This window comes from Trachypithecus francoisi, unplaced genomic scaffold (assembly GCF_009764315.1).
Source record: "Trachypithecus francoisi isolate TF-2019V2 unplaced genomic scaffold, Tfra_2.0 Lachesis_group17, whole genome shotgun sequence".
In the NCBI taxonomy this organism is placed as follows: Eukaryota; Metazoa; Chordata; class Mammalia; order Primates; family Cercopithecidae; genus Trachypithecus; species Trachypithecus francoisi.
In genome coordinates this window covers 10,420,181-10,447,709 of record NW_022681462.1, presented here as the reverse complement: position 1 = coordinate 10,447,709, position 27,529 = coordinate 10,420,181, and the positions used below count along the sequence as shown (strand labels likewise).

Genomic DNA, 27,529 nt, shown 5'->3' with positions numbered 1-27,529 from the left:
GCCCCTGTTTCCACAGTGCCCACAAACAAAACATCAGGAGTCTCTTGGAAACACCATTTTTGGTTATTTATTTATTTATTATTTATTACTTTAAGTTCTGGGATACATGTGCAGAACCTGCAGGTTTGTTACATAGGTATACATGTGCCATGGTGGTTTGCTGCACCCATCAACCCGTCATCTACATTAGGTATTTCTCCTAATGCTATCCCTTTCCTTGCCGCCCCCTCCAACATGTTTGGTTTTCTTTAGCTTATTCTAGTATTTTCTCAAGACCGAGTGAAATGATAATATAGAGGCATAAAGCACATTTGTTGTGAGTTGACGCAGATAAAAAGGCTGGGGTGGCCTCTTCAGAGTAATTTGGGAGTCGTGTGTTCTGCTGGCTTTGATAGACAAGCCCTTCTCTGCCCTGGCAGGTGTTATCAGAATCAAACGTTTGCAAATGGTCATTCTCATCGCATCCATCTTCACAGCCCCATGCCTCTTCCTGAATGCTCAGTTGAAAATGCGTATTTCACCTTCCTCAGGTATCTAATACTTAATCTGGGAGAAACGCAAGTGTGGTTTGCAAGGCTTTCCAGGTGTCCGAATGATGATTTTCTGTTCTTTTCTTCATTCCTCGAGTGGGGTAGGGAGGCATTGGGGTGTTTGTGATACGTTTGTGTGAAGCTGGACAACTCGGGTGACAGAAATATGTTCAGGGCAGCGTCTTTTATCATCCCTTCTAACTACAAAGGCATCTATTGCAGTTGAGCTCCACTTTCAGAAGGTCCAATACACACAAAAATCTCATTAATGGAAACTGATAAATTAGAGAGTGATTTTTCACATTACAGAAAGATTGTTAACTTTTCAAAAGGTTTCTCCACAGGGTTTCTTTAAATAGTGAGCTCCCCCACTGAATTTAAAGTGTTTGTTTACAGATCATTAACTACTTGACAGAGAGGATATTGGGGGTTGGGGGGAAGGAAGACACACTTAAAAGGTAAAATGTTAGAAGCCCTGCCAATTTTCAATGAGCCTGGAAGGGTGACGAAACATCTCTGAAATTACATTAGTTAGCAAATGTGTTTTATTTTACAGAAATTCATTTTACACATGGCTTTCCAAGAACTCCGTGCTGATGGGGTGTGGGGGGAGGGCAAGGACCACAGGGTGCTGGGCTTTGCTGTCCTGGTTTGTGGTCGCTGGGGAGAGGACTCCCTTTTCTTAGAGTCCTGTGTGTGCCTTCGTGAGCAGTGGGTGCCAGGCTCTGGCATGAGGCCGAGCTTTGCTACTGGCCTTCTGGCATGAGCCACTGAGACCTTTTCCCTTGACATTTAGCCTGGGTTTGGGGAAGTTTCTTCCTGGTTCTCTGACCTTCAGTCTCATTGGCTCAGGACACACCTAGGTTTCCTCCTTGAAGCTCAGACAGGTGAACTTTGCAAGACTGTGTCCCAGGAGGTTGAAATCCACCATCAGGCTCACTCTCTAAGCCTAAGGATTAGCCTGGGGACTGAGCCTAGCCCTGAACTCTCCCATAAGGCCCTCCTCATCAAGGTCAAGGTCGTGAGGGGAACAGGTGTATCCTGGCCAGCTTCTAGCATGGCCTATAGTAGGTCTCTAGGCTGGTCCGAAGGAGGCCTGGACTGGCATGGGAGGCAGGAGAGAGAAGCCACCCGTCTAATCCAGTCTTCTCCTTTTAAAGATGGAAACACTTAGGGCCAGAAAGAAGAAAGGATTTATTCAAGGTCACGAAACAGCTGGTGAGTTGCAGAGTTGGGGCTGCAGAACTTAGGTTCCTGACTTCCCTCTAGCAGTCTCTCCAGAGGAACAAGTCCCTGCTTCCTAAAGGAAGAAAAGAAACTGGGGAGTGGTGGCAGTGGGAATACATAGAGCAAGGGCATCTCTGAAAGTAGCTCCCAAATAACCTGATAAATACCTCGGACGGAGGCAAGGCTACACCCCTCTCCCTGCCGCTACTACACACAAACATCCTCAACTGAGGATTCAGAGCAGGAGTAAGGGCACCCCTATCCTCACCATGGCTTTGAAAAGAAGAAAGAGGGGAAATTTGGAGGGATGGTCAAGTTGATGATTGAAGAGACAAAGTAGTGTAGCAAAATCTCAATGTTTCTTGCACAGTCATTTGTTGAAAATGTGTCAGCAAGTACAAGCCCATCTTAAACTGGCAATGAGACATCTGAAATAGATTATTTAAGCCAGGGAGGCAGTATTGCAAGGAAGAACGTGGCCATCAACACTTGTTTGTCTGACTCAGAGGAATAAAACATAGTAAATTTTGCCTTAGCGGGCCACCCACACTCATTGGGGGAAGAAACAATTGAGGTGGGGGAAAAACAGAACAGATGAACCTTCATGGAGTTTCACAAGAGTCCACATGGCTGTGTCCCTTATTTTCAGAAAATGTGAAATTGGAAAATACGCACTTGTGAAAACGGAAGATGTCACAGAAATCTTCAGAGGATTTATTTAGATGGTCGTATCCTCTGCTGTCAACTGGATGAATCAGTGTGCAATATTTTGATGTGAATGTAACCACCTATTGGGCCCCATTTACTCTGTGCCCACCTTGGGCTTTGCTTCTCTCTGAGCATCTTTACCTGCTTTTTCTTTTTATCTAGGAAATCCTTTCTCTTGGCTCTCCGGGTTTAACTCATAAGTTTTCCTCTTTCCCAAAGCCTCTCCCCCTCCCTTCCAAATGGAAGTAATTTATCTTCCTTTGAATTTCCATAGCAGCTCATCTGTACCTCTCTCATGACACACTTTCTGCATTGGGGTAGAGCAATTTCTGTGCAGGCCTTACCTTTTCTACTAAATGAAGCCTGCTGTGGGAGAATCTGTGTCTGTGTTTTCTTTGTACTGCCCACAGTGGCTAGCCCATTGCTTTGGGCATTGCAGGCACTCAGTAAATATTTGTTGAATGAATGCAGGAGAGGTTGAATGAATGCATGAGAGAATGAATGAATGGAATTTATCCTGGGGGACACACATTTTGCATAGTGAGGTATGTGATTAAACAAACAAAACAAATTGTCCTAAGACAATTTGTCTTTTTTATGCAGCTGCCCTCTCAGTCTCCTAGATAAGTTCCACCATTCTAAGGCAAAAGCTTAAAGTATAATAAAAATTTATCTAATTCACGATCAAGTGAAAATACTTTGGGCCCAGAGCCAAAGAATATTATTGGAGTGAACTTTTTTTTTAACACCCTAAATTTAACCAGCTGGAATTCTTTTTTTAAGTACCGTCCTATTCAACCTTTTGAAATGAAGGATTTGCCTTTTAGTGGGAAATCTGCATTTCAACACAAAGATGGAACACAATGTCTTTGGCTTAGTTACTCTTCAGAAAAGCAAGACTTTTTTTTTTTTTTTGGAATTGTATGCTTTGCTTATGTTAAAGACACAGCTTGCAGAAAAATTTTGTTTAGGCCTGACAGATTGGTGGCTGGCATTTTTATAGATAAAGGGTCATGCAAAATGTCATCTCTACTACTTCCCTTTATTGAGAAAAAGCCTAGGATGAGAACTCTTAAAAGGTGAAGTTAGTAACCCGTTGTTTGAATAATCAAGGCTCTGAGAGGATAGCATTGATCAAAAAAGAGTTTTAAAATGAGTGATTGATATTATTTAAAGTCACTGGTGAAGGATCAAGGAATCTGAGGACCATAAGCGAGTTTCTAGAAGAAATTCTGTATTGTAGTGTCTATAATTATTGCTTTCTTTTGTTTTTGCAGAATACACTTTTTAAAGAACATCAGGATTTGGTAAAACCTTAGCCAGTAAAAAAGCAATGAAGGAAAAAAAATGCTCATGTAAATGCTCATTTCTAGAACAAAAGAGAATGCAATTTTGACAATATCAGAAGGTTAATTAAGAAGTCTGTGAGTGATGATAAAGCTGGCACATTTTCATTACAGATTGACACAACTCAAGACACAGGCATAGCTAATGTTTGCTCTATAATACTCTGATAAGTCAGAGAATCTAAGCAAGAAGAACTGGTATCTATGGTAAACATAGGGTCAAGAGCTAGATGCGGCTGAATAGAAAGGACATTTACTTTGCAGTTAGATAAAGAAGCCTCTAGCTCAGACTAGCTGCACTGTTGTTATTTGTGTGACTTGAACCTAGTAATCGGATTCAGAACTGGAATAGGTTCCTTCAGGGTACTTTACAAATGTTCAGGATGCATTTTAAGTGTAGTCTAGAAGGTGGCTACATGGAAGGGCTGAGGGACTTGAGTTTTAAGAACCGGGAAAGGACTGTAGGGAGTCCTGTATTTTGGCCTGTCACCAATATAGAGACCCCTCCTCAACACAGTGTCATCCATTCTCTTTTTGAAGACCCAGGGTGAAAGGAAGGGAGGTCACGGCGTCATGAGATAGCTCACGCCATGTGGGACAGCTCTCCTGCTTTTGTGCCTGTCTTACTGAAAAAAACAAACAGGGAGATTATCTAAAAACATATGTTTAGGAAATATATACACATTCACACACGTACACAGACACGCAGGCACACACATATACACACATGCATGGACACGCTCACACGCGCATGCACACGCTCACACGCATGCACACGCTCACATGTATATATACACACATGCACATGAGCATGCATGCACACGCTCATACACATATGCACACATGCACTCGTATACACATGCACACGCTCACACGTGCACACATACGCTCACAAACATACTTGCACGTGCATGCACACACACATACAGACTTATGCATGCACATGCTCACACACATATACACACGCTTGCGCGCGCACACACACACACACACACACACACATACTTTTTAGTGAATAGCACACATCTATATACTCCTGTGGAGAGTCCTGTGGTTTTAGTACCTGTTAAAGTTGGGCTCCCAAAGCAGTCATTAAATGTGTTGGAATGATGCTTTTTTGCTTAGCTGTTTTGGGACATTTGGAAATCTGCAGTATTACCTATTGATTAGTAGACAGTAATGTGGCTGTATTACACACCCAGTGATTAGTTTCAGAAACAAATAGCATGTTAATAGTCAAGGAATCTTTGAGACGTTCTTGAGGAAACCAAAAAACTTGATTTAATGACCTTAAATTCCAGGAGCATCCCACTGGGCTTAGAGCTCTGGGTCAAAAGTTGGTATCCAATATATGTAGAAATGTAAAGTGACCAAATGTATAACATTAAATCAAAGCCATTCCCAGTTTGTTGCATATTTTTTAATGAGACCTGAAAAATAAGAGTCATTATTTTTTAATTCAGCCATAAGGAAACTTTGCAACCTAATAATGTGTAAGGCATTTCTGAGGCCCCAAGTGGAAATGCTGGGTCTAGAGAGACCTTTATGAAATAGAACAGGTTGAAGCACCTTCCACCAGAAAAGTGTAAGACATTTGAAAAAACATTGAGACAGAAAAGGGAAATGTGTCCCATCTGAGAGACCAGAAAGGGAAACAAGAGTCCAGTTCCTGCTCTGTCCGTGCGGTTGCTACAGCTGCGTTCTCTGACATGTCGACTTTTATGGAAGCAGTGAGGACACAATCTGTCTGGCACAAGCTGGTTTGGGTGTTGTCTCATGCTAAGAAGGCCCTCAAAGTGATGGAGAGCCTGGACCTGTTCTCTGTCTTTACCAATGACAGACGGAGGATGGAACCTGAATTTCCTAATGGAGGGACCCTTAGGGATTCCCTAAGCTTAATTTGATTTTGACTGTTCCAGTCCTAAAGGGGGTGGGGTCCTGGACAGGAGGGATAACAGCCTCATGGCCCATGGGTCTCTGCCCAGGGAATCTCAAAGCTTCCAGCATTCATACTTCCCTTCCCCTAAGACAGCAGTGCTGATTCAACTTGAGTGTGCATCAGAATCAACCTGGAGAATTTATTCATCATAGACTGCTGCTTCCCTCCCTCAGTTTCTGATTCAGTAAGTCTGAGGTGGTGCCCAAGAATTTGCATTTCCAACAAACTCCCAGGTGATGCTGATCGGGGGTGGGCTTGGGTCTGCACTGTGAGAATCACTTGCCTAAGAGCACCAACAAAGAAATAAAGAGGACATAACTAGATCATCCACTTCCTGGCCAGCAACCAGAGCCCATCTCTGGCTGGGGAGAATGAAAGTGAAGGTGGGAAAAGAAGAGGCTCTCAACCAGGGGCAGCTCTTCCCCCACCCCGCCCCCTGGCCTGGGAAGGCAGAGCTGTTCCTTGAGTTTGACGCTCAGAAGCATTAATTGTGATACTTTACTTTGTCTAAGCCGTGATGAAATAATTGAAGGCATCATAGCAAGAAGTTAAGCCCTAGGGAGGCTATTAACAATTTAGCATTTCCAGTTCATGTGGGAATGTCGATTCTACTTACCAAAGAGAATATTATGGATGTGTTCAGTGGAAGAAGCAGCAGAATCAGCTGGGGTCCTCAATTGGCTTGGCTTTGACCCTCTTCCTGGAGGAAGATAAATGCAAGGGTTAGTCTCACAAGGACAGTGTGCTTTTTTCTAAAGTAAATAGCTTCTTAGGCTGATAGAAATGGTTTCAGCTATCTAATTCTGCAGGGGAAGCAGAGGTAGAGGGTGAACACAGCAAAGGTGAGGCCAGGAGGCCCAGGCAGCAGAGCAGGCCTTGTTTTCCAACTGTGAGACCAAGTCAGTTCATTGGCACCTTTTGAAAGCCCCATGTAACACTGCTGGGCTGGACCCTCCCCAGGACTGTAAAGTACTGCCTAATGGATCAGCAGAAACAGGACCTTCTTATTGGGCAGTGAAGACCACGGCAGTAAGAGCAGAGGGGAAGAGACAGATTCCCAGGAATGATCACTGGATCAGGAGTCAGGAGATGAATTCTAATCTTCACATTGTGGTTAACCATCAGTGTAGCCATGGGCAAGTCGCTTAATTTCTCATGGCCTCAGTTTCCCCATCTGTAAAATGAAGGGACAGACTTGATGATAGCTAAGGTTTTCTACAACTTAGAAAACAAAAACAAAAATAAATGATGCTGCCAGATACTCAGATGAGACCTCACTTTGCCACATGGCCTGACACTATAGAGATCTGGTCCTGCAGTCAGCTTGTTTAGGGCTAATGGGTTTGTAGACGAGTTTGCCAACCAGAAATTCATGCGAGGGATTAAGCATGGATTAGGTCAGCAGTTCTCCCATTTCTTGCTGGAGGCCTGCTGAAGCACTTCAGGGTCTCTTCCCAGAGTAAGTGGCAGAGAATTTGAAATTAGATGCTCCCCATACAAGGATCCAAGTACCTGTTGCTTTTATGCTGGGATCACAGAGATACCCGGGTTGCGTGTGTTTCCTAAGAAAAGGATATCTGTTTTGGCAGCAAACTTAGCGAACGGCTGAGGCAAAAACAAGTGCAAAAATGGATTCTCAGATTTCTCATTGAAAAATGCCATGACAAAATCTGTAGTAATTTTACACCACACTCGCAATTCAGTTGACATAAACAGTCAAATGTAGACATACTTGTTTGTTAAGTCCGGTCTTCCTGCTTGTGTTGGTTCACTTTGCGGTTGTTTATTTTGTTTTAGGTCAGAGAGGATGAAATGTCTCTGTAGACGGTCTCAGGCTAGGTGGTGCTTCCACCAGGGCCTCCCGCTGCAGGCCTGGTAACAGCAGACCTATGCTGTCTGTGTAAGAGCCTTCTCAGCAGCACACCATTGTTACCCACCAGGCTCCTCGCGAAAGGAAATCTTGTCCCAGCTGCCTTGGCTGTGCTTGGCAGTGTGCTCTATATAAGGAGAACAGGATGTATTTTACACTTGAGACCTGCTATCCTAGAGTACAACAACAACACTTCTAAGTGCGCTTAATATTAAGCTAATGGAAAACATACTGTTTATTCACCATCAAAGTCTGTTTTTCTTCTCTCCTGCCCTCCCCAATCATCACGAACTCCAAACCTCTAGAACACACAGAGCGTTTCCTGCACCATCTATCCTCCAGTCTGTCTCAAGATGGACAACTACATGGTTAGTTAGCTAGAGGAGGACTTGGAAAAGCTAGGCACTTACCGCATAAACCATAAAATCCCCAGACTGCACAAACCAAATTTTCCTCTTCTCAAAAAAATCTCAGTGCTAGAAATGTTTCGTTCACTATCAGATTCATTTTATTAGTGTGAAAAGTCACTTGTCTTCACCAGAGTGCAACAAAGTGCAATAAAATGGTGAAGGTGGGTCAGGGTTTCTGGGTGCTGGTATTATTGGAATGCTGGTTCTTTCCTTGTCATGTAATGGCCAAAGTTATTTGGACCCCAGAAGTCTAATCTTTATCCTCCATTGCTTTGTATTGTGAGAAGCCACATCTGTATAGGGTTTCCCATTGACAGGACTCTAGAGTATGGCCCAGGTCAGTCCAGAAATGCCCAAGGTTCCCCTGTCACTGAAGGCTCTATCATAACTATAGCATGGGAAGAGGGGGGCAGAGGGACAGAGAAAGCAGAATGGGACTCTGTCCCATAAAAAACGGTTCACAAATCTACTAATTTCCTATCAGCATTTTGTTTTTTGCTTGGGTTTGTCTATAAAGTTAATGTATGCATGTAAACCAGCCTTGCAGATAATGCCCCCCCCCGCCATGTTTCCAGGCTACCCACAATATTACCAGTTTTCCCCTTGCTGTTTACACATCTCTTTCCACAAGACAATAATCAAACAACAAATAAACAAGCAAATGAACTAAAGACCACCTCTCCCCATTCCTAAAACAAACCCTTTCCCTTTTGTCAAAAAGACCGAAATTGAAAACAAAACAGAAACTGTGGGAAATAACTCTCCACTCTTCTTTTGTTTCAGGCCTTGGGCCTGTTAACTATCTGCAAGGCTGTTGTAATGATGTTAATCTGTTCTAATGGAATTGAAATGTGATATCCTGTGGTTTACGATGCACGTTGTTTGTAGCTGTAGTGCTTGATTTTGGGTTTCTTTCACAGATAAACTTCTGCACTGGAGGGGCCTCTCCTCCCCTCGTTCTGCACATGGAGCTCTAATCCCCACGCCCGGGATGAGTGCAGAATATGCCCCGCAGGGTATTTGTAAGTTGAGCCTTATTTCTTCTACAAATGTCCATGTGTATAGAGATGACAGTTTCTGGAAATTGCCCTTACTTTTTAAGTACCGAACGGAGTTACTTCCAAAATAGATTGTCATATGTATTATTCCATTACTCACTTGGCAGACGCTCCCCACTCCACTCAGCCCCAGAGGGACTTCTTGCCTCCCCTTTTTCTTTCCTCACTGGAGGCTGGGAGCTGAAAGTAGCTCACCCCTGTGGGTCTTCTCCCCAGGGTCTTGTCTGGCTCCATGGCTAGTGATTGAATATGCCTGTGCCTTTGGAGCCCATTTTATTACTGGACATTCACTCCTGTGGCCTCATTTAGGACTTCGGGTGTAGTCCAACGCACACATCTTTAGCCAAGGCCAGAATCAAAAGCAGTCAGTTTAGGGTTATTCCAGAGTTATTCTAATACATATTCCTTATGTATTTACATGTGTATTTGTACATAGTATATTTTATATATACATGATCACACATAATTTTGACTTACTTTTCTCCCAGTTTTAGAGGAAAATGCACATCATTGTAGTTAAAATGTGAAGGTTCTACTATCACCACCACCACCACCACCACCACCATCATCACCACCATCATCACCACCAGTACCATCACCACCATCACCACCACCACCACCACCATCATCACCACCATCATCATCATCACCACCATCATCACCACCAGTACCATCACCACCAACACCACCACCATCACCACCACCATCATCACCACCATCATCATCACCACCAGTACCATCACCATCACCACCACCACCACCATCACCACCATCACCACCACCACACCACCACCATCACCACCACCATCATCACCACCATCATCATCACCACCAGTACCATCACCATCACCACCACCACCACCATCACCACCATCACCACCACCACCACCACCACCATCACCACCATCACCACCACCACCACCACCATCACCACCACTGCCACCACCATCACCACCACCACCATTTACTTGTTCAAGCGAGCTTTTATAGTAGGGACCATTTTATGAAACTTAAATTTGTCCATTTATACAAATGTTTTCTGAAAGATATTGTTTTAGAAAATAATACGGTTTGCTTCTCTGAGTAGGAAGACATGGTATGAATCATGCATGGCTAAAAGGTTGGGGGGTGGGCAGTGATTCCGCCCTAAACACGAAAAAGCAGGTTCAAGAAGAAAAGAAGTGTGACCTCTCATTTTTATTTGAAAGTAAATGAAAAATAACCTGCTGTGGAAAGAAAAAAAAAGAAAAGGAAAAGGGTCATGGAAAGAGAATAACAAAGAGCAAGATGCCAGAGTTAAGGCTCTAAGGGGGACTGTTTTTAGATGGGAGGGAAACGACACTTATCCATCTTGTAAATGGTATCTGAAGAGCAGGGCATGTACCCTGAGACCAGATTCAAAGCCAGTTGTTTATTTTTGTTAACTCCTAGGTAATCCTAGGTAACAAAGAGTTATTGTGTGAATTTCATAAGCCCTCAGGTCCTGAGGGCTGGGTGGTTCAGGGGTTAAAAGCACCTCATCTGCCCCCCTCCCCCAAGCTGGGCCTAAGCCTGGGTTAGGTCACAGATTGCAGAGGGTTTAGGGGGTTGGACTCACGGTTTCTAGTCCCTGCATGCTGGCTGGGTGGGGAGAGCTCTCCTGTTGCTGGGGGCGTCTGGGGCCTGCATGGGGCTGTGGGAACGGAGCCGCTTTTGGAGGGAAGGGAGAGAAGGCAGTTGAGCAGTTGAGAGGAGGGTGGAGTTGAGAGGCCAAGGGCTGCTGGCCAGGGAAACATAGGTCTCTGTCTTCAGCCTGGTCTTCCTGAGGGCCGGGAGTTTGATTTGACTGGTAGGGAAGTCTGAGCTTGATGGGGAACCCCGTCCCCTCCCACCTTCCCACAAAGGGAGGGTACGTAGTTTACTGGTGCCTCTGCCGGCAGGACCAGTTTAGGAGTGACCAGAACAAGGTATGTGGAAATGGGTTGTGTGGGTCCAGAAAGCTCTAGAACAAACCTGATGCCCATACCACTTGGCAGCATTAACCTGCTGCCCCCGGCTTCTAGAGCTCATAGCACTTCCCTTCGGCCGCCCTGCTGTGTGCCAGTCACCCCTGCTCTTTCACTACAGCCTCCTTTTGGCCTGGATTAGGCCTGGACTGGGACCTTCTCTGGAAGCCGTTCGGGGTGTGTAATGTGGTTAGTCATTACCCTCAGTAATTAATCACCCCTGGTAGTAATGAAAACTCACATTCATGTTGGACCTGATAGTTTACAGAGGGCTTTTATATACTTCTGTCATTTGAACCTCCCAACAATTCTTTACAGGTACTGTTTTTATGCTCATTTTACAGATAGGAATTCTAAGACTCAGAGAAATCAAATGACTATCCCAGAGTTACAAGCTGGTGAATAATAGAGCTAGGGCTCCCATCTCAGGCCTCCTTGTTCTTCTGAATCTTGAGCCTTAGATCACATGACTTTTTCACGTTGGTGACATACTAGAAATGGGGGTCATTCCTTCCCATAAAGTAAAATGAAATAAGATAAAAGTCAGTAGGTGGGCTAATAGCTGATTTTAACCCTTTTGATGCCTCAAGTTCCTATGCTTAGGGGCCAGGTGTCAGTTTATTGCTCTAAATCAAAACAATCCCTGTAAATGCCCAATGAGGCTCTCAAATTGAGAAGTTGATTTTCATCAGAGTAAATGAAGAATATTATTATATTTTGCACATCAATAAATCAATGTAGCCCCAATTTTGCCACACAGGAAATCAATTCTGGTCTTTCTAAATCATCAAAGATGTTATGAACAAAGTAATTTCACAAATTATGGCAAGTAACACATTTATTGATGACTGCAGTTTAGGAATTTAGAATCTGTGAGCATTGTAATATAATATGGTACACCGGCACAAGCTGAGTGAAATACAGATTATATGGTGAAATTGTAATGCATCATTTGCTATTAGTGGACTGGTAATAATTACCAGTTTCAAAGCAGCTCTCTCCATGTAATCTTTAGTCTCAATCGTAACAGCCCTTCTCATTGACATTATGATTACACTAGCTGCCCTCATGATCTAGACTATCTAGTTGATGGGAATACTAAAATGCGATAGTGAAAACTGTATGTTGTATGCTCATTATAAGATAAAATGCCATTTTCTCTGACCTGATGTATGAGAGAGAGGGAGGATAACATCACAGTGTTAACATACTGTAGCATGATCACATAACTAGCTCTGAAAAAAAGTTTAGGACGCTCAGGGCAGCAAAATAAAATGGACTTTTCTCATTTAAGCCTCTTTGAAAGGATACAAATGAGATTCTTGATGTAGTGCTGTATGCCACAGATTTTGGCATTTATCAATGACTACATTCATGGCACATGTGAAACCAGCACCACTAATTATGAGTCCAGTCCTGGATTTCTATCGATTTTTTTATAAGGTAAAATATAATTTTAAGGCATTTGGAGTGATGAACGTGTTAAGGACTTACATTATCAGACAAATCTTTTTACTTGCCCAACTCACATTGTCAGGCTAAATGGGTGTGATAGTCATGCAGAGACCTAGAGAGGACAAGGAGGAAGCCACAGAGGATCATGTAGTTGGAACCAGATCGTTTTTTTCCAGCCTATTTGGGACCCAAGTCATTGTTCAACAACAACAAAAAGTTTATGAAAATGCTCTCAATGAAGCTTTTTATTTCCCTTTGAAGAGAGGAGGCAAACAAAAATAGGCAGATAATGTGATACTAATGTCAGCGTTTTCTTTCAAAATCTTTCTGCCTTTTTTCCCCCTTCCACATTTGACAAATGTTTGAAATCTAATTTTGGTATCTTACCATCTAATCTTGTTTAAGAGATTTACCCAGGAGTGGGATATATTGAGTGGGATTATAAATGCATTGTAAAGTAAATTACAAGGTCAGGGCAGGAGTCCATTATTTAGACAAGTGCTTGAGCAAGGCTGGCTTGTTTTGGAATACCAGTGTTTGGGGGCTCCTGAGAAGACCCTGCCGGCTTTTCTTTCTGACTTGCTAAATGGAGGCATCATATAATTGATTAATTCCTCATTCTCACTATTAACCTCCCTGGTAGATTTTTATTTTTTTTCCCTTCTTAGAAAGTTGACTGACGAATACTAGCTGTGGCCTTAAGGAACTCTTGTAGCCTTTCTTGTAAAAGGAGAAAAGTTTGTTATTTCTCAGTTGTATTTTAAGTTTTTTTTCAGAATCCCTGGGAAGTTTTCTGTTTTTCTCATCCTTGTCCTTTGGCTACCATTACTTCTGCCCTTTTTAATGTTGTAGTTGACTAGTAAACTGTTGGTTAGTTATTCCATATATATATATTTAATTTAGCAATCTCCCCATATATATTTAATTTAGCCATCTCCCCAAATGAAAGATTTTGTGAAGTCAAGCTGGCCCTTCTTTGCCCAAGTGGCATTTACCACTCTTGGGTTCTTTTCAGCAAGGGAAATAATGTGACTTAAGCAGGGCCCCTCTCCAGACGGCTTGGCTACTGGCCAGAGTTGACTAGCTGAACTGTATCTTTCTGTTTCTTTCTCAACTGGAGCTGAGTCTCAGCCGAGGGCGCAGGATGTTGTATAATTTGGTTCACGTTGTTAGCCTCTCAAAATAATGAGGAGGAGGATAGTGTAGCATTTCTCAGCCTGCTGCCTGTCATGGTGCTGGCTGCTTTAACTGTTCCTTAAACTAGGATGCTGTGTCTGCTTAAGTCGGCACCAGCCTCTCCTCCTAACTTTTCCAGACTTGCATTTATCTGACTGGGGGACAACTCCTAAAGATTGGATACAGCCTATCCATTAAATCTGAATGAAGTTTTTCTTTCAGATTTTTAAACATTCTTTGAGATAAAAATGGGCGTCCCCATGGGGTGCTGTGGAACCAAAATTGGGACTCACCGATCCTCCCCAGTCTGGGATATGAGAATGTTGCTAGTCTTTTTTCCATGGAAGTATTTTATGAGTACCCTCTCATTTTAACAATATCAACAATTAGTGTGTTTCAGACTAAGACTGAAAGCATCTCTAGGGCCATATAACATTGTAGTGAGTTGACCTTCTCCCCCTTTTTTGAGTCTCTATGAAATGTTTGCCTATTTAGAAAGTTCACCTGCCACCCAGGGGGGAATAGAAAACTGGGATTTAGGAAGCCAAAAAGTTTCCTTGGGTTACCTTGTCCAAGTTTCTCACTTAACAAAGAGGAAACAGAGGCACATGGAGATGAGATGGCTTGCCCCAAACTACAGCTGATGGGACTGGAAAATTTAGAAGACATTTGTTGAGGTGCCTAGAATGTAGGGACCTTCATCCTCAAGCCAGAACTGGCCACGATTTTTCTGCTCTGGGGATTGGATATCAAATTCCTAGAACTGAGTTTAATGGCAGGAAGACTGATTGGACCAATATTTACTGGGTACCCATGCTCAGACGTGCAAGGCACAGGGGTAGGTCAGTGAGGGTTTAGGCCTTCGGGTTGAGGGGTGGGGGTAGGGAAGGCTGGAGATGGAACATAAATAAGCAATTGCTGATGCCTGCCTCAGTGATTAAACATTGATGTTGGTGTTGTATTATTTTGCAGGTAAAGATGAGCCCAGCAGCTACACATGTACAACTTGCAAACAGCCATTCACCAGTGCATGGTTTCTCTTGCAACACGCACAGAACACTCATGGATTAAGAATCTACTTAGAAAGCGAACACGGAAGTCCCCTGACCCCGCGGGTTGGTATCCCTTCAGGACTAGGTGCAGAATGTCCTTCCCAGCCACCTCTCCATGGGATTCATATTGCAGACAATAACCCCTTTAACCTGCTAAGAATACCAGGATCAGTATCGAGAGAGGCTTCCGGCCTGGCAGAAGGGCGCTTTCCACCCACTCCCCCCCTGTTTAGTCCACCACCGAGACATCACTTGGACCCCCACCGCATAGAGCGCCTGGGGGCGGAAGAGATGGCCCTGGCCACCCATCACCCGAGTGCCTTTGACAGGGTGCTGCGGTTGAATCCAATGGCTATGGAGCCTCCCGCCATGGATTTCTCTAGGAGACTTAGAGAGCTGGCAGGGAACACGTCTAGCCCACCGCTGTCCCCAGGCCGGCCCAGCCCTATGCAAAGGTTACTGCAACCATTCCAGCCAGGTAGCAAGCCGCCCTTCCTGGCGACGCCCCCCCTCCCTCCTCTGCAATCCGCCCCTCCTCCCTCCCAGCCCCCGGTCAAGTCCAAGTCATGCGAGTTCTGCGGCAAGACGTTCAAATTTCAGAGCAACCTGGTGGTGCACCGGCGCAGCCACACGGGCGAGAAGCCCTACAAGTGCAACCTGTGCGACCACGCGTGCACCCAGGCCAGCAAGCTGAAGCGTCACATGAAGACGCACATGCACAAATCGTCCCCCATGACGGTCAAGTCCGACGACGGTCTCTCTACCGCCAGCTCCCCGGAACCCGGCACCAGCGACCTGGTGGGCAGCGCCAGCAGCGCGCTCAAGTCCGTGGTGGCCAAGTTCAAGAGCGAGAACGACCCCAACCTGATCCCGGAGAACGGGGATGAGGAGGAAGAGGAGGACGACGAGGAAGAGGAAGAAGAGGAGGAAGAGGAGGAGGAGGAGCTGACGGAGAGCGAGAGGGTGGACTACGGCTTCGGGCTGAGCCTGGAGGCGGCGCGCCACCACGAGAACAGCTCGCGGGGCGCGGTGGTGGGCGTGGGCGACGAGAGCCGCGCCCTGCCCGACGTCATGCAGGGCATGGTGCTCAGCTCCATGCAGCACTTCAGCGAGGCCTTCCACCAGGTCCTGGGCGACAAGCATAAGCGCGGCCACCTGGCCGAGGCCGAGGGCCACAGGGACACTTGCGACGAAGACTCGGTGGCCGGCGAGTCGGACCGCATAGACGATGGCACTGTTAACGGCCGTGGCTGCTCCCCGGGCGAGTCGGCCTCGGGGGGCCTGTCCAAAAAGCTGCTGCTGGGCAGCCCCAGCTCGCTGAGCCCCTTCTCTAAGCGCATCAAGCTCGAGAAGGAGTTCGACCTGCCCCCGGCAGCGATGCCCAACACGGAGAACGTGTACTCGCAGTGGCTCGCCGGCTACGCGGCCTCCAGGCAGCTCAAAGATCCCTTCCTTAGCTTCGGAGACTCCAGACAATCGCCTTTTGCCTCCTCGTCGGAGCACTCCTCGGAGAACGGGAGCTTGCGCTTCTCCACACCGCCCGGGGAGCTGGACGGAGGGATCTCGGGGCGCAGCGGCACGGGAAGTGGAGGGAGCACGCCCCATATTAGTGGTCCGGGCCCGGGCAGGCCCAGCTCAAAAGAGGGCAGACGCAGCGACACTTGTGAGTACTGTGGGAAAGTCTTCAAGAACTGTAGCAATCTCACTGTCCACAGGAGAAGCCACACGGGCGAAAGGCCTTATAAATGCGAGCTGTGCAACTATGCCTGTGCCCAGAGTAGCAAGCTCACCAGGCACATGAAAACGCATGGCCAGGTGGGGAAGGACGTTTACAAATGTGAAATTTGTAAGATGCCTTTTAGCGTGTACAGTACCCTGGAGAAACACATGAAAAAATGGCACAGTGATCGAGTGTTGAATAATGATATAAAAACTGAATAGAGGTATATTAATACCCCTCCCTCACTCCCACCTGACACCCCCTTTTTCACCACTCCCCTTCCCCATCGCCCTCCAGCCCCACTCCCTGTAGGATTTTTTTCTAGTCCCATGTGATTTAAACAAACAAACAAACAAACAGAAGTAATGAAGCTAAGAATATGAGAGTGCTTGTCACCAGCACACCTGTTTTTTTTTCTTTTTCTTTTTCTTTTTTCTTTTTCCTTTTTTTTCCTTTATGTTCTCACCGTTTGAATGCATGATCTGTATGGGGCAATACTATTGCATTTTACGCAAACTTTGAGCCTTTCTCTTGTGCAATAATTTACATGTTGTGTATGTTTTTTTTTAAACTTAGACAGCATGTATGGTATGTTATGGCTATTTTAAATTGTCCCTAATTCGTTGCTGAGCAAACATGTTGCTGTTTCCAGTTCCGTTCTGAGAGAAAAAGAGAGAGAGAGAAAAAGACCATGCTGCATACATTCTGTAATACATATCATGTACAGTTTTATTTTATAACGTGAGGAGGAAAAACAGTCTTTGGATTAACCCTCTATAGACAGAATAGATAGCATGGAAAAAAAATCTCTATGAGCTAAATGTCTGTCTCTAAAGGGTTAAATGTATCAATTGGAGAGGAAGAAGAAAAGGCCTTGAATTGACAAACTAACAGAAAAACAGAACAAGTTTATTCTATCATTTGGTTTTAAAATATGAGTGCCTTGGATCTATTAAAACCACATTGATGGTTCTTTCTACTTGTTATAAACTTGTAGCTTAATTCAGCATTGGGTGAGGTAATAAACCTTAGGAACTAGCGTATAATTCTATATTGTATTTCTCACAACAATGGCTACCTAAAAATATGACCCATTATGTCCTAGTTAATCATCATTTTTCCTTTAGTTTAATTTTATAAACAAAACTGATTATACCAGTATAAAAGCTACTTTGCTCCTGGTGAGAGCTTAAAAGAAATGGGCTGTTTTGCCCAAAGTTTTATTTTTTTTAAACAGTGATTAAATTGAATGTGTAATGTGCAAAAGCCCTGGAACGCAACTAAATACACTAGTAAGGAGTTCATTTTATGAAGATATTTGCTTTAATGATGTCTCTTTAAAAATTCTGGCACCAAAAGAAATAGATCCAGATCTACTTGGTTGTCAAGTGGACAATCAAATGATAAACTTTAAGACCTTGGATACCATATTGAAAGGAAGAGGCTGACAATAAGGTTTGACAGAGGGGAACAGAAGAAAATAATATGATTTATTAGCACAACGTGGTATTATTTGCCATTTAAAATAGAACAGGTATATAAGCTAATATTGATACAATGATGATTAACTATGAATTCTTAAGACTTGCGTTTAAATGTGACATTCTTAAAAAAAGAAGAGAAAGAATTTTAAGAGTAGCAGTATATATGTCTGTGCTCCCTAAAAGTTGTACTTCATTTCTTTTCCATACACTGTGTGCTATTTGTGTTAACATGGAAGAGGATTCATTGTTTTTGTTTTTATTTTTTTAATTTTTTCTTTTTTATTAAGCTAGCATCTGCCCCAGTTGGTGTTCAAATAGCACTTGACTCTGCCTGTGATATCTGTATCTTTTCTCTAATCAGAGATACAGAGGTTGAGTATAAAATAAACCTGCTCAGATAGGACAATTAAGTGCACTGTACAATTTTCCCAGTTTACAGGTCTATACTTAAGGGAAAAGTTGCAAGAATGCTGAAAAAAAATTGAACACAATCTCATTGAGGAGCATTTTTAAAAAACTAAAAAAAAAAAAAACTTTGCCAGCCATTTACTTGACTATTGAGCTTACTTACTTGGACGCAACATTGCAAGCGCTGTGAATGGAAACAGAATACACTTAACATAGAAATGAATGATTGCTTTCGCTTCTACAGTGCAAGGATTTTTTTGTACAAAACTTTTTTAAATATAAATGTTAAGAAAAAATTTTTTAAAAAAACACTTCATTATGTTTAGGGGGGAACTGCATTTTAGGGTTCCATTGTCTTGGTGGTGTTACAAGACTTGTTATCCATTTAAAAATGGTAGTGGAAATTCTATGCCTTGGATACACACCGCTCTTCAGGTTGTAAAAAAAAAAAAACATACATTGGGGAAAGGTTTAAGATTATATAGTACTTAAATATAGGAAAATGCACACTCATGTTGATTCCTATGCTAAAATACATTTATGGTCTTTTTTCTGTATTTCTAGAATGGTATTTGAATTAAATGTTCATCTAGTGTTAGGCACTATAGTATTTATATTGAAGCTTGTATTTTTAACTGTTGCTTGTTCTCTTAAAAGGTATCAATGTACCTTTTTCGGTAGTGGAAAAAAAAAAAGACAGGCTGCCACAGTATATTTTTTTAATTTGGCAGGATAATATACTGCAAATTATTTGTATGCTTCAAAAAAAAAGAGAGAAACAAAAACGTGTGACATTACAGATGAGAAGCCATATAATGGCGGTTTGGGGGAGCCTGCTAGAATGTCACATGGATGGCTGTCATAGGGGTTGTACATATCCTTTTTTGTTCCTTTTTCCTGCTGCCATACTGTATGCAGTACTGCAAGCTAATAACGTTGGTTTGTTATGTAGTGTGCTTTTTGTCCCTTTCCTTCTATCACCCTACATTCCAGCATCTTACCTTCATATGCAGTAAAAGAAAGAAAGAAAAAAAAAGGAAAAAAAAAAAAAAACCAATGTTTTGCAGTTTTTTTCATTGCCAAAAACTAAATGGTGCTTTATATTTAGATTGGAAAGAATTTCATATGCAAAGCATATTAAAGAGAAAGCCCGCTTTAGTCAATACTTTTTTGTAAATGGCAATGCAGAATATTTTGTTATTGGCCTTTTCTATTCCTGTAATGAAAGCTGTTTGTCGTAACTTGAAATTTTATCTTTTACTATGGGAGTCACTATTTATTATTGCTTATGTGCCCTGTTCAAAACAGAGGCACTTAATTTGATCTTTTATTTTTCTTTGTTTTTATTTTTTTTTTATTTAGATGACCAAAGGTCATTACAACCTGGCTTTTTATTGTATTTGTTTCTGGTCTTTGTTAAGTTCTATTGGAAAAACCACTGTCTGTGTTTTTTTGGCAGTTGTCTGCATTAACCTGTTCATACACCCATTTTGTCCCTTTATTGAAAAAAATAAAAAAAATTAAAGTACACATTGTAAGCTTCTTGTGTCCTCATTTGACACACTCTGTAAATTACTTTCAAGAAAATAACAGGTTTTAAGAGAAGGCCAGTCAGTCTTTTTCAGGATTATTTCTATGGGCATTCTGATGCGTGTATTATACCCTAAAGGAACATAAAGTACTTACTATATTAAAATAGACATACCTCAAACCCTGGACATAGTTTTAAGGCTTTACAGTTCTAGAATAGTTTTAAGAAATGGAAGGTGTTTTCAGTCTGATGTTAAAAACTTACTCCATCTCTTAGCAGAAATCCATTCAAATATAAGTGAAAAAACTTGCTGGTAATAGCATCTTAAACTTTTATTTCCTTTAAATTTTTTGCTGTTCTTGTTGTCTAAAAGTTCTTTTCTATTCTCCCATCCTTGCTTTATCTTAGATCATAATGTAAAAAATATATATATATTTTTAAATCAGCTCTTTGGTTTCCATGTAAGAGTCTTTTCTTGTAACCAAATAACCCCACTTTTCAAATCTAAAAATCTGGAAACAAAGGCATCAGGTCTTGTTTTTTGTTTTTTGTTTCTTTTAAAAGAGGGAGAAAAAAAGAGAGAGAGAGAGAAAAGAAAAGAAAGCAGCCACTAGGGGTTTAGTCAGACATAGTGAAATCTTTGGAATCAGCCACTGATTTCCTGAGATGCATAGTGGTTTGCCTTGTGGTTCTGAGATCCCAGGAACCCTAGATGCTACAGATTACTTTAGGTGTTTTGATAGGGTCTTCCTGGATGACAGCAAATAAGGGCGGGAATACCCTTCAGTTATCTTCTGACCAGCCAGTGAGGTCTATTTTAAAAATCCTTCCTTAGAAATCTGTGTTGTCAATTTTACAAATACTGCATGTTGCAGCATCTATTTGCTTTACTAAACACACACCTCTGTGATATCGTCTCCCTGTTCCCAGTGTAGCTGAACGAATACGACATTGTTCTTATTTTTGTAAAAAACCAAAACAAAAGCCGTTCTGTTGTCTTCTTGTGGTAGCATTTTTTTGTCGCTCAGTTCTTATGCCCTAGTGCCTGTGAGGTGGCCTTTTCATGTCATGCCTTTTATCTGAGGCAAGAATAGTTTTATCTTTCTAAAGTGTAGAGAAAGTCAGTGTTTTCTGAAAAGCCAGTTTGGGTGGGAAGGAGAGAGTGGGGCTAGAGGAATCCACTGAGAAAGGATGTTGGAGAACATTACATAGGAGCTGGGGTGGGGTTGGCGTGCGGTACCTTGAGAACTTGATGTTTGTCACTGAACTTAGAAAAGATATACTGTATGTGTTTTGGATTAGGTTTCTCCAAAACTGAACCCAAAATGCTGCTCAAGACAGATAGAAATAATTCCCCAGTGCCATGCCAGCTTTAGATGTGGTGACTTCGACTCCACCATATTAAATGTCCATAAAACCTCTGTGTGTCCCTATTACTCTTTTATTAGGAGCTATGAGTGCAACTGTGCAGGTTTTATATACAGTATTCATTTTAATTTCTCAGTATATGATGCTTTTAGCGTAATTAGGTTTTGCATCCTGACAGACAGAATTAATGGTGGATATTGTATACTTGTCTGTTCAAATTTCTTAAATCAAATGGGGAATGGGGAGGAGTGCAAACATCTGGTGATAAATCACAGATTATGTTTGATTTACATGGTCCCAAAGTTAAATAAATTTATTGGGAGACGGGTTCTTCAGGTTACTCAGTCTCCTGACTTATTGAAATCTTCTGATAAAATATTATTTCTGAAGCTGATGAACAATAGAAGCATGAGAACCTAGCCAACATGAATATCACTTATAAATGACACTTTGTATCCAGAACTCTAAATTTTTTTTAATTTAAAACCTTAATATAAAATAACATATAAATTTCCAACAGTAAGATGAATTCATGATCTATTTTTTTTTTAAATGAGGAACTACTAAGAACATTAATATCTCTTAAAATCCTCAAGTAAGTTTTCGTAACAGGCTTGACATGCTGATGGAATGTTTCCTACATACCTGAACTCCTGATGCTTAAAATGTTCTTTTAAATCTTCATTTGAGAACAACTTAATAAACAGGAATACAGCAAATTCTGTTTCTCACAGATTTTACACCAGAAACTCTTCCAGTGCCTATATTACCTCCTTCCTGAACCCATTTGCTATCCTTTCTTTGTTTAGGACCTACAAAAGGGCTGGAACCAACACGTTACAAAGGTTACTAAGAAGTGAGGTGAACACAGTTCTTCATTTGCACTGGCCATGGCAGGAAGTATGAAGTAGTTGAGTTTTTCCCAGGGCATTCTGTAGATATAGAACTGTTTATTTAAATACCGTTTTTGTATATGCAATAAGTACATATTGTATATATTCATAATGCTAGAAGTGAGAATTTGAAAGGAAGTGGCGGGAGGTGGCTTAGGTATAATTCCAATTGGAGAAATAAGGAAATGAGGTGGTTTATTCAAGACACAGTTTGCTGAAAAGTACTGGGATTATTTCGGGCCTTCCTGAAAAGGAGTTGAGAAGCCTCAGGCCCCATCCTCGCCTGCTTGTAGCCCTTTGCTCACAGAGACTGAGGGAGGAAATACCGTGTTTTCTTGTTTTAAGTCTCTTCCCCCTCCGTACACACACGAACATGACTTCTTATGACTGTGTTGTAACTGTGTGTTCCTCATTACGATTCTGTTACTCCATTGTCCCTGGGCCTGGTGTGTTCAGGAATGTACCCATCCCATTCTCTTTTTTTCAGACAACTTCCTGTGAAAAAAATTGTGGGAACTTTGCCGATATGAGGATGGGATTGGCAGAGTTCTCTCAACCTGCTTGGAAAAATGTTTCTTAAAAGACTAACTTTTAAAAGGCATGAGCCATCTAGCAGATTTTCCTAGGTGTCACCTAAAGCCCTGCATCTTTCCCGATTGAGAATAAACAACCCATTGTTAGAGAAATGGACATCGGAACACATAGAGGGAATTGAGATGATGTGTATTTACTCTAGGGCTGCTATAGCTATGAACTGTGGACATGGGTTGTCGGGTCTGCACTTCTGCTTGCTGGCATCTCGTTATCCCATTAGCCCGCTGTTTCATTTACTACATACAGCACGTGGGCAGTGACTCAGCCTTTAGGGGGATGGGACTGTTTCTGTCTCTCTCTCTTTCTCTCTCTCTCTCTATTTCTCAGTGTCATCTACAGTCATGGGATACCATTAATTCCTCCCTTCCAAATGGGAAAGAGACCAATCCAGTTCACACGGGTCATTGTACTTAAGAACCTAAACTTGGCTGAACACAGCTCGATGGTTGATCCAAATACTGTTTTTCCTTTCTGTAAAGTGGCAAAAACTATTTCAAGGGAGCACGTGTATCAGATCTTTCATAGGGATGGTAGAAGAGGCAAATTAAGCCATTTCCCCAAGTGTCCTCTAAAGCGGGAGCCCCTAAACCCATATAGGGGGCTGTGCTTTTTTAAATAGCTGTGAACGTGGAACATGCCCATGATATACTTTGTCTATTAGGGCTTTGAATATTGGTAGCAGGTTGGACGAAGGGGTTTGATTGGGGTTTCAGCCAAAGGGGCCTCGACGACAGTGACTTAGCGCTGGACTGGGAATGGGATTCCCCAGAACCCACCTGGACACAGCATGCCCCTCAGCCCAGGTCTCCGCTGCTCTGCTCAGGGGTGGGATGCGTGAGAGCAGCTGAGCTCCAGACCCCGGGCCTCCTGCGGCGCCAAGTCAGGGGAGAGGAGGCCCCAGGCCCCTGCTTCGGGTCGCCGTGGCAACGAGGCCTGGAATGCCACAGTGGTAGCCCTCTTCCTCGGCACATCCGGACTCCCAGTTCTGCTGCTTCAAGTCAATGTCCACAGCAAGGGAGGAACCCCGGAGGAAAATAACCACTCCCTTCTTCCCTTCACCATTGCCTTCCCCCTTCCAAAAAAGAAAAGAAAACTGCATGTTTGAAAGAAACTACAGGCAGTTTTTGGTGCAATTTGAGAGCAACTCTTTTGGGTTCTGGTTTTCTCTTCAGAGATTTGTTCGCCTCTTGTAAATCATTGGCTGCTTTGACGTTGAACTTGATGACATTTCATGTTTTCGTTGTGCTGCTTTTACATCAGTTTTGATTTTTTGTTTCTTTATAATTTTATTATTATTTTGAGAAGGTGTCCCCTTTCCCTCCTCCCTCTCCCGCTCTCCTCAACCAAAGGACTGTTTCTTAATAAGTTTTCTCAGTCATAAGGGCAAGTGTTTCCTTCCAGGTGTGTCCCGAGTTTATTAGGACTATCATACAATTGGGCAGGGGTGGGGGAACCTGGGTCCTCCTTGGGGGGACGGAAGGGAGGGAGGCGTGGGAAGACCACTCAGAGGTCAGAGATACTTGGGGAGGGGAGACTGAGTTTGAAATCATGCTTAAGATGCCAGTGGCTCGACCTGTGGTTGGTTTAAGTTCTAATTTTTAAAAGCTAGTTAGAGAACAGAAAATCATTGGGCCAAGTCACACCTGTACTTTTTTTTTTCCCCCTCCTCTGTCTCCAACCTCTTTCTAGGTTCTTCACACACCCCCATTCGGCGTAGTACCCAGAGAGCTCAAGATGTGTGGCAGTTTTCGGATGGAAGCTCGAGAGCCCTTAAGTTCTGAGAAAATTTGAAGCCCCCAGGGGCGGGGTGGACGCGTGCCGCCCAGTCGACGTCAGCGTGGTCTGTCATCCTGCTAGTTTGTGATGTTTTCTGACAGTAGCCTCCAAGAAGCCGTTGTGCGAAGACAGAGTCCTGCAGAGTCCTTCCAGCCTGGACCTGCAGTGCCATTTTATTTATATTTTTTAATAAAAAGTAAAAACAAAAAAACAGACCCACATTGGAACAGTGAATCAGTCCCATAGAGAGGGCCCGTGGACCATCGCTGTCATGAGTGATGCCCTGGCCCTTCTGAAACCAGCCAACCTAATTACCCGTATTGTGGAAATGCGCATGAGTCCCCAACCCCTTGTTTCTATACATTCTATGTTGTCTTTTAAAAAGTGTGCTTAACATTGACACAATAAATGTTGGAGCTTTAGGTGGTGTTTGCTTGTTCTTTAATTTTTAATGCTTATAAGACAATGCGGCTGCTTATGACTTTGTATTTCTGTACCCGTTTCCTACAGACACCCATCGGGTGGGTAGGAGGAACAGATTTGAGAAATGGGCAGGAGATGTAGGAGGGGAACTAGGTTACCACTTATCAGATGGCATAAATTTTCAAGGAGAATCAAAATGCAAAACTTGGGAATAAATCATAGCAATATCATAATTAATGTAGTAGTAGTGTTGCTGTTTATTAATGCTGAAGTGTGTTTTTCCTAACTGTCTGACTTATAATTTGCATACCATTAAATAATGCATAAAATGGCACACTGAATCCTGTTTTTCAAATATATGCTTTTGGTGGCTACCATGCAGGATTTGATTTTGTCTTTTAATTTAGCTTAGGAAAGATAATGTCACTGGGTGAGCGGTAAATCCTAAAGAAGGTGATGAATGTCAGTAGTTGCTTATTAAATATTCTAATTTTAGGTTCCCAAACCTTCAGGAAATATATCTTAATGCAGACAAACAAACATAAAACTTCTTTAGTACTTAACATTAGGAAATTTGGGGCAGATTTTAGAGGGGTGAAATTATAGGAGGAAAGAGGTTCACATCAGAACAGACCATTGTAATCATAGTAATGCTCCATTCCTTAGAAATTAGTGCCACAAATAAGTTACATCTACAAACAGGTGGTAAAAATTCTTTCTGGCCCAGTTAATTTGCACAGAACTTTTCTCAGTTTGGTATTTTTTACTGCTTGGAGATCCGGAAGAGAATTAGAAACAATATAGCAAATTAAAATAGGTTTGTCAAGAATAGAGCTCAGACACCTGTGTGCTGTAGATTCACATACAGACCATGCACCTAAGTGGGGATAATCTTACCCATCCACCTTCTGGCTAGATTACCTAGCTTAGTGAAAAGATAGCTAAATAATTGGCATCTGAATTCTTTCCTGCTTATTCATAATAAATAATGACTCCCTACAGTAGGGAGTATACAGTATGCTTATACTTTAATACAGTGCTGTCTCGTGCATTATTTCACCTGCTCTCTGGGACAGATCTCATGACTTCCACTTTTTGGAGGTGGAGACCGAGGCTCGCCAAGGTGAAGGGCTTGCCAGAGGCCACATCAGTAAGAGAGAAGGCAGAGAAACCAGGTTTTCTGGTTTCTAGTTCAGAGCTAATTTCACCAAACTCTGTTTAACTGATCAAAGGGAGTGTCTTTTCCTGTGTTAGCACATAAGTCATAAATGTTCACAGACACACACGTGTGGCTTACACATGCAGACCCAGGATGGCCTTTAGTAAAGGTATGCAGAGTTGCCTCTTCCTACCAACAGATGTGTGCACTGAGAAAAGGGAGGTTGCGGCCTCCTTGCCATCACCTTTCCCCTGTGGCTTTTCCATGACAAATAACCCTGATTACACAAGTGGCCGGTTTGTGACTTCCTCTCTCCTAGTTGAGTGTGAGACTTCTAGACAAGAAGTTCTTTCGTAAAGAAACCCTCTCCCTGCCCCGTTCTCTACCTGTGTGTTGCTGAAATGTAAGACCATTAGGGTTTCTGTGACGGCATCCTCCCTAAATGTGCTGAACTCCTTGCTGATGCCTAGAAAGAGTGACACCAGTTCCAAAGGGAGGCCAGAATTGAAACAACAATCCTGGGTCTTGAGACAAGTTCAGCCTTTGTAACTGCATTTGGTGGTCACTATACTTTCATTTCTGGTCTGTGTATCTACCTCCACTTTTTATTTCTTCTCAGAGTCAGTTTGTAAATAAGTGTATCCACTTATTTACAATCTCTAAAAGTGGGATTTTTAAGGGGCAAGAGGATAATGGAAGTGGATAAAGGATATCTTTTTTTCCTCCCCAATTTGGAGAAGAACCCCCCCCAGAAAAAAACAAACAAAACAAAAAGATTGTCTTTTCCCATGGCTTTTCTTTTCTTTTTTTTTTTTTTTGAGACGGAGTCTTGCTCTGTCACCCAGGCTGGAGTGCAGTGGCCGGATCTCAGCTCACTGCAAGCTCCGCCTCCCGGGTTCACGCCATTCTCCTGCCTCAGCCTCCCGAGTAGCTGGCACTACAGGCGCCGCCACCTCGCCCGGCTAGTTTTTTGTATTTTTAGTAGAGACGGGGTTTCACCGTGTTAGCCAGGATGGTCTCGATCTCCTGACCTCGTGATCCGCCCGTCTCGGCCTCCCAAAGTGCTGGGATTACAGGCTTGAGCCACCGCGCCCGGCCTTTCCCATGGCTTTTCAAGTTGAAAGACAACAAAAATTTATTTACAGAATTTATTAGGAAATGGTATTGTGTTAGGTCTAGCCTTTTTCTTTCTTTTCTTTCCTTCCTTCCTTCCTTCCTTCCTTCCTTCCTTCTTTTCTTTCTTTTCTTTTCTTTTCTTTTCTTTTCTTTTCTTTTCTTTCTTTCTTTCTTTCTTCTTTCTTTCTTTCTTTCTTTCTTTCTTTCTTTCTCTCTCTCTGTCTTTCTTTCCTTCCTTCCTTCTTTCTTTCTCTCTCTTTCTCCTTCCTTCCTTCCTTCCTTCTTTCTTTCTTTCTTTCCT

The 27,529-nt window shown here is 42.7% G+C and overlaps 1 protein-coding gene across 8 annotated transcripts in view; it reads left to right on the top strand.

Annotated features, from left to right (window-relative positions):
- BCL11A (BAF chromatin remodeling complex subunit BCL11A) overlaps positions 1–24,952 on the top strand; it is a 101,063-nt gene extending 76,111 nt beyond the window's left edge. For 2 of the 8 annotated variants that reach the window (XM_033239121.1, XM_033239122.1), the window contains exons 3-5: positions 8,951–9,052; positions 14,677–16,699; positions 24,444–24,952. In XM_033239121.1, the coding sequence (XP_033095012.1) occupies positions 8,951–9,052; positions 14,677–16,697 (2,123 nt within the window). In that variant the 3' untranslated portion in view covers positions 16,698–16,699; positions 24,444–24,952. The remainder of the gene's footprint in view (positions 1–8,950; positions 9,053–14,676; positions 16,700–24,443) is intronic. The other 6 variants (XM_033239125.1, XM_033239126.1, XM_033239124.1 and 3 more) reach the window with 5 other exon arrangements.
- The last annotated feature ends 2,577 nt before the right edge of the window (positions 24,953–27,529 follow it).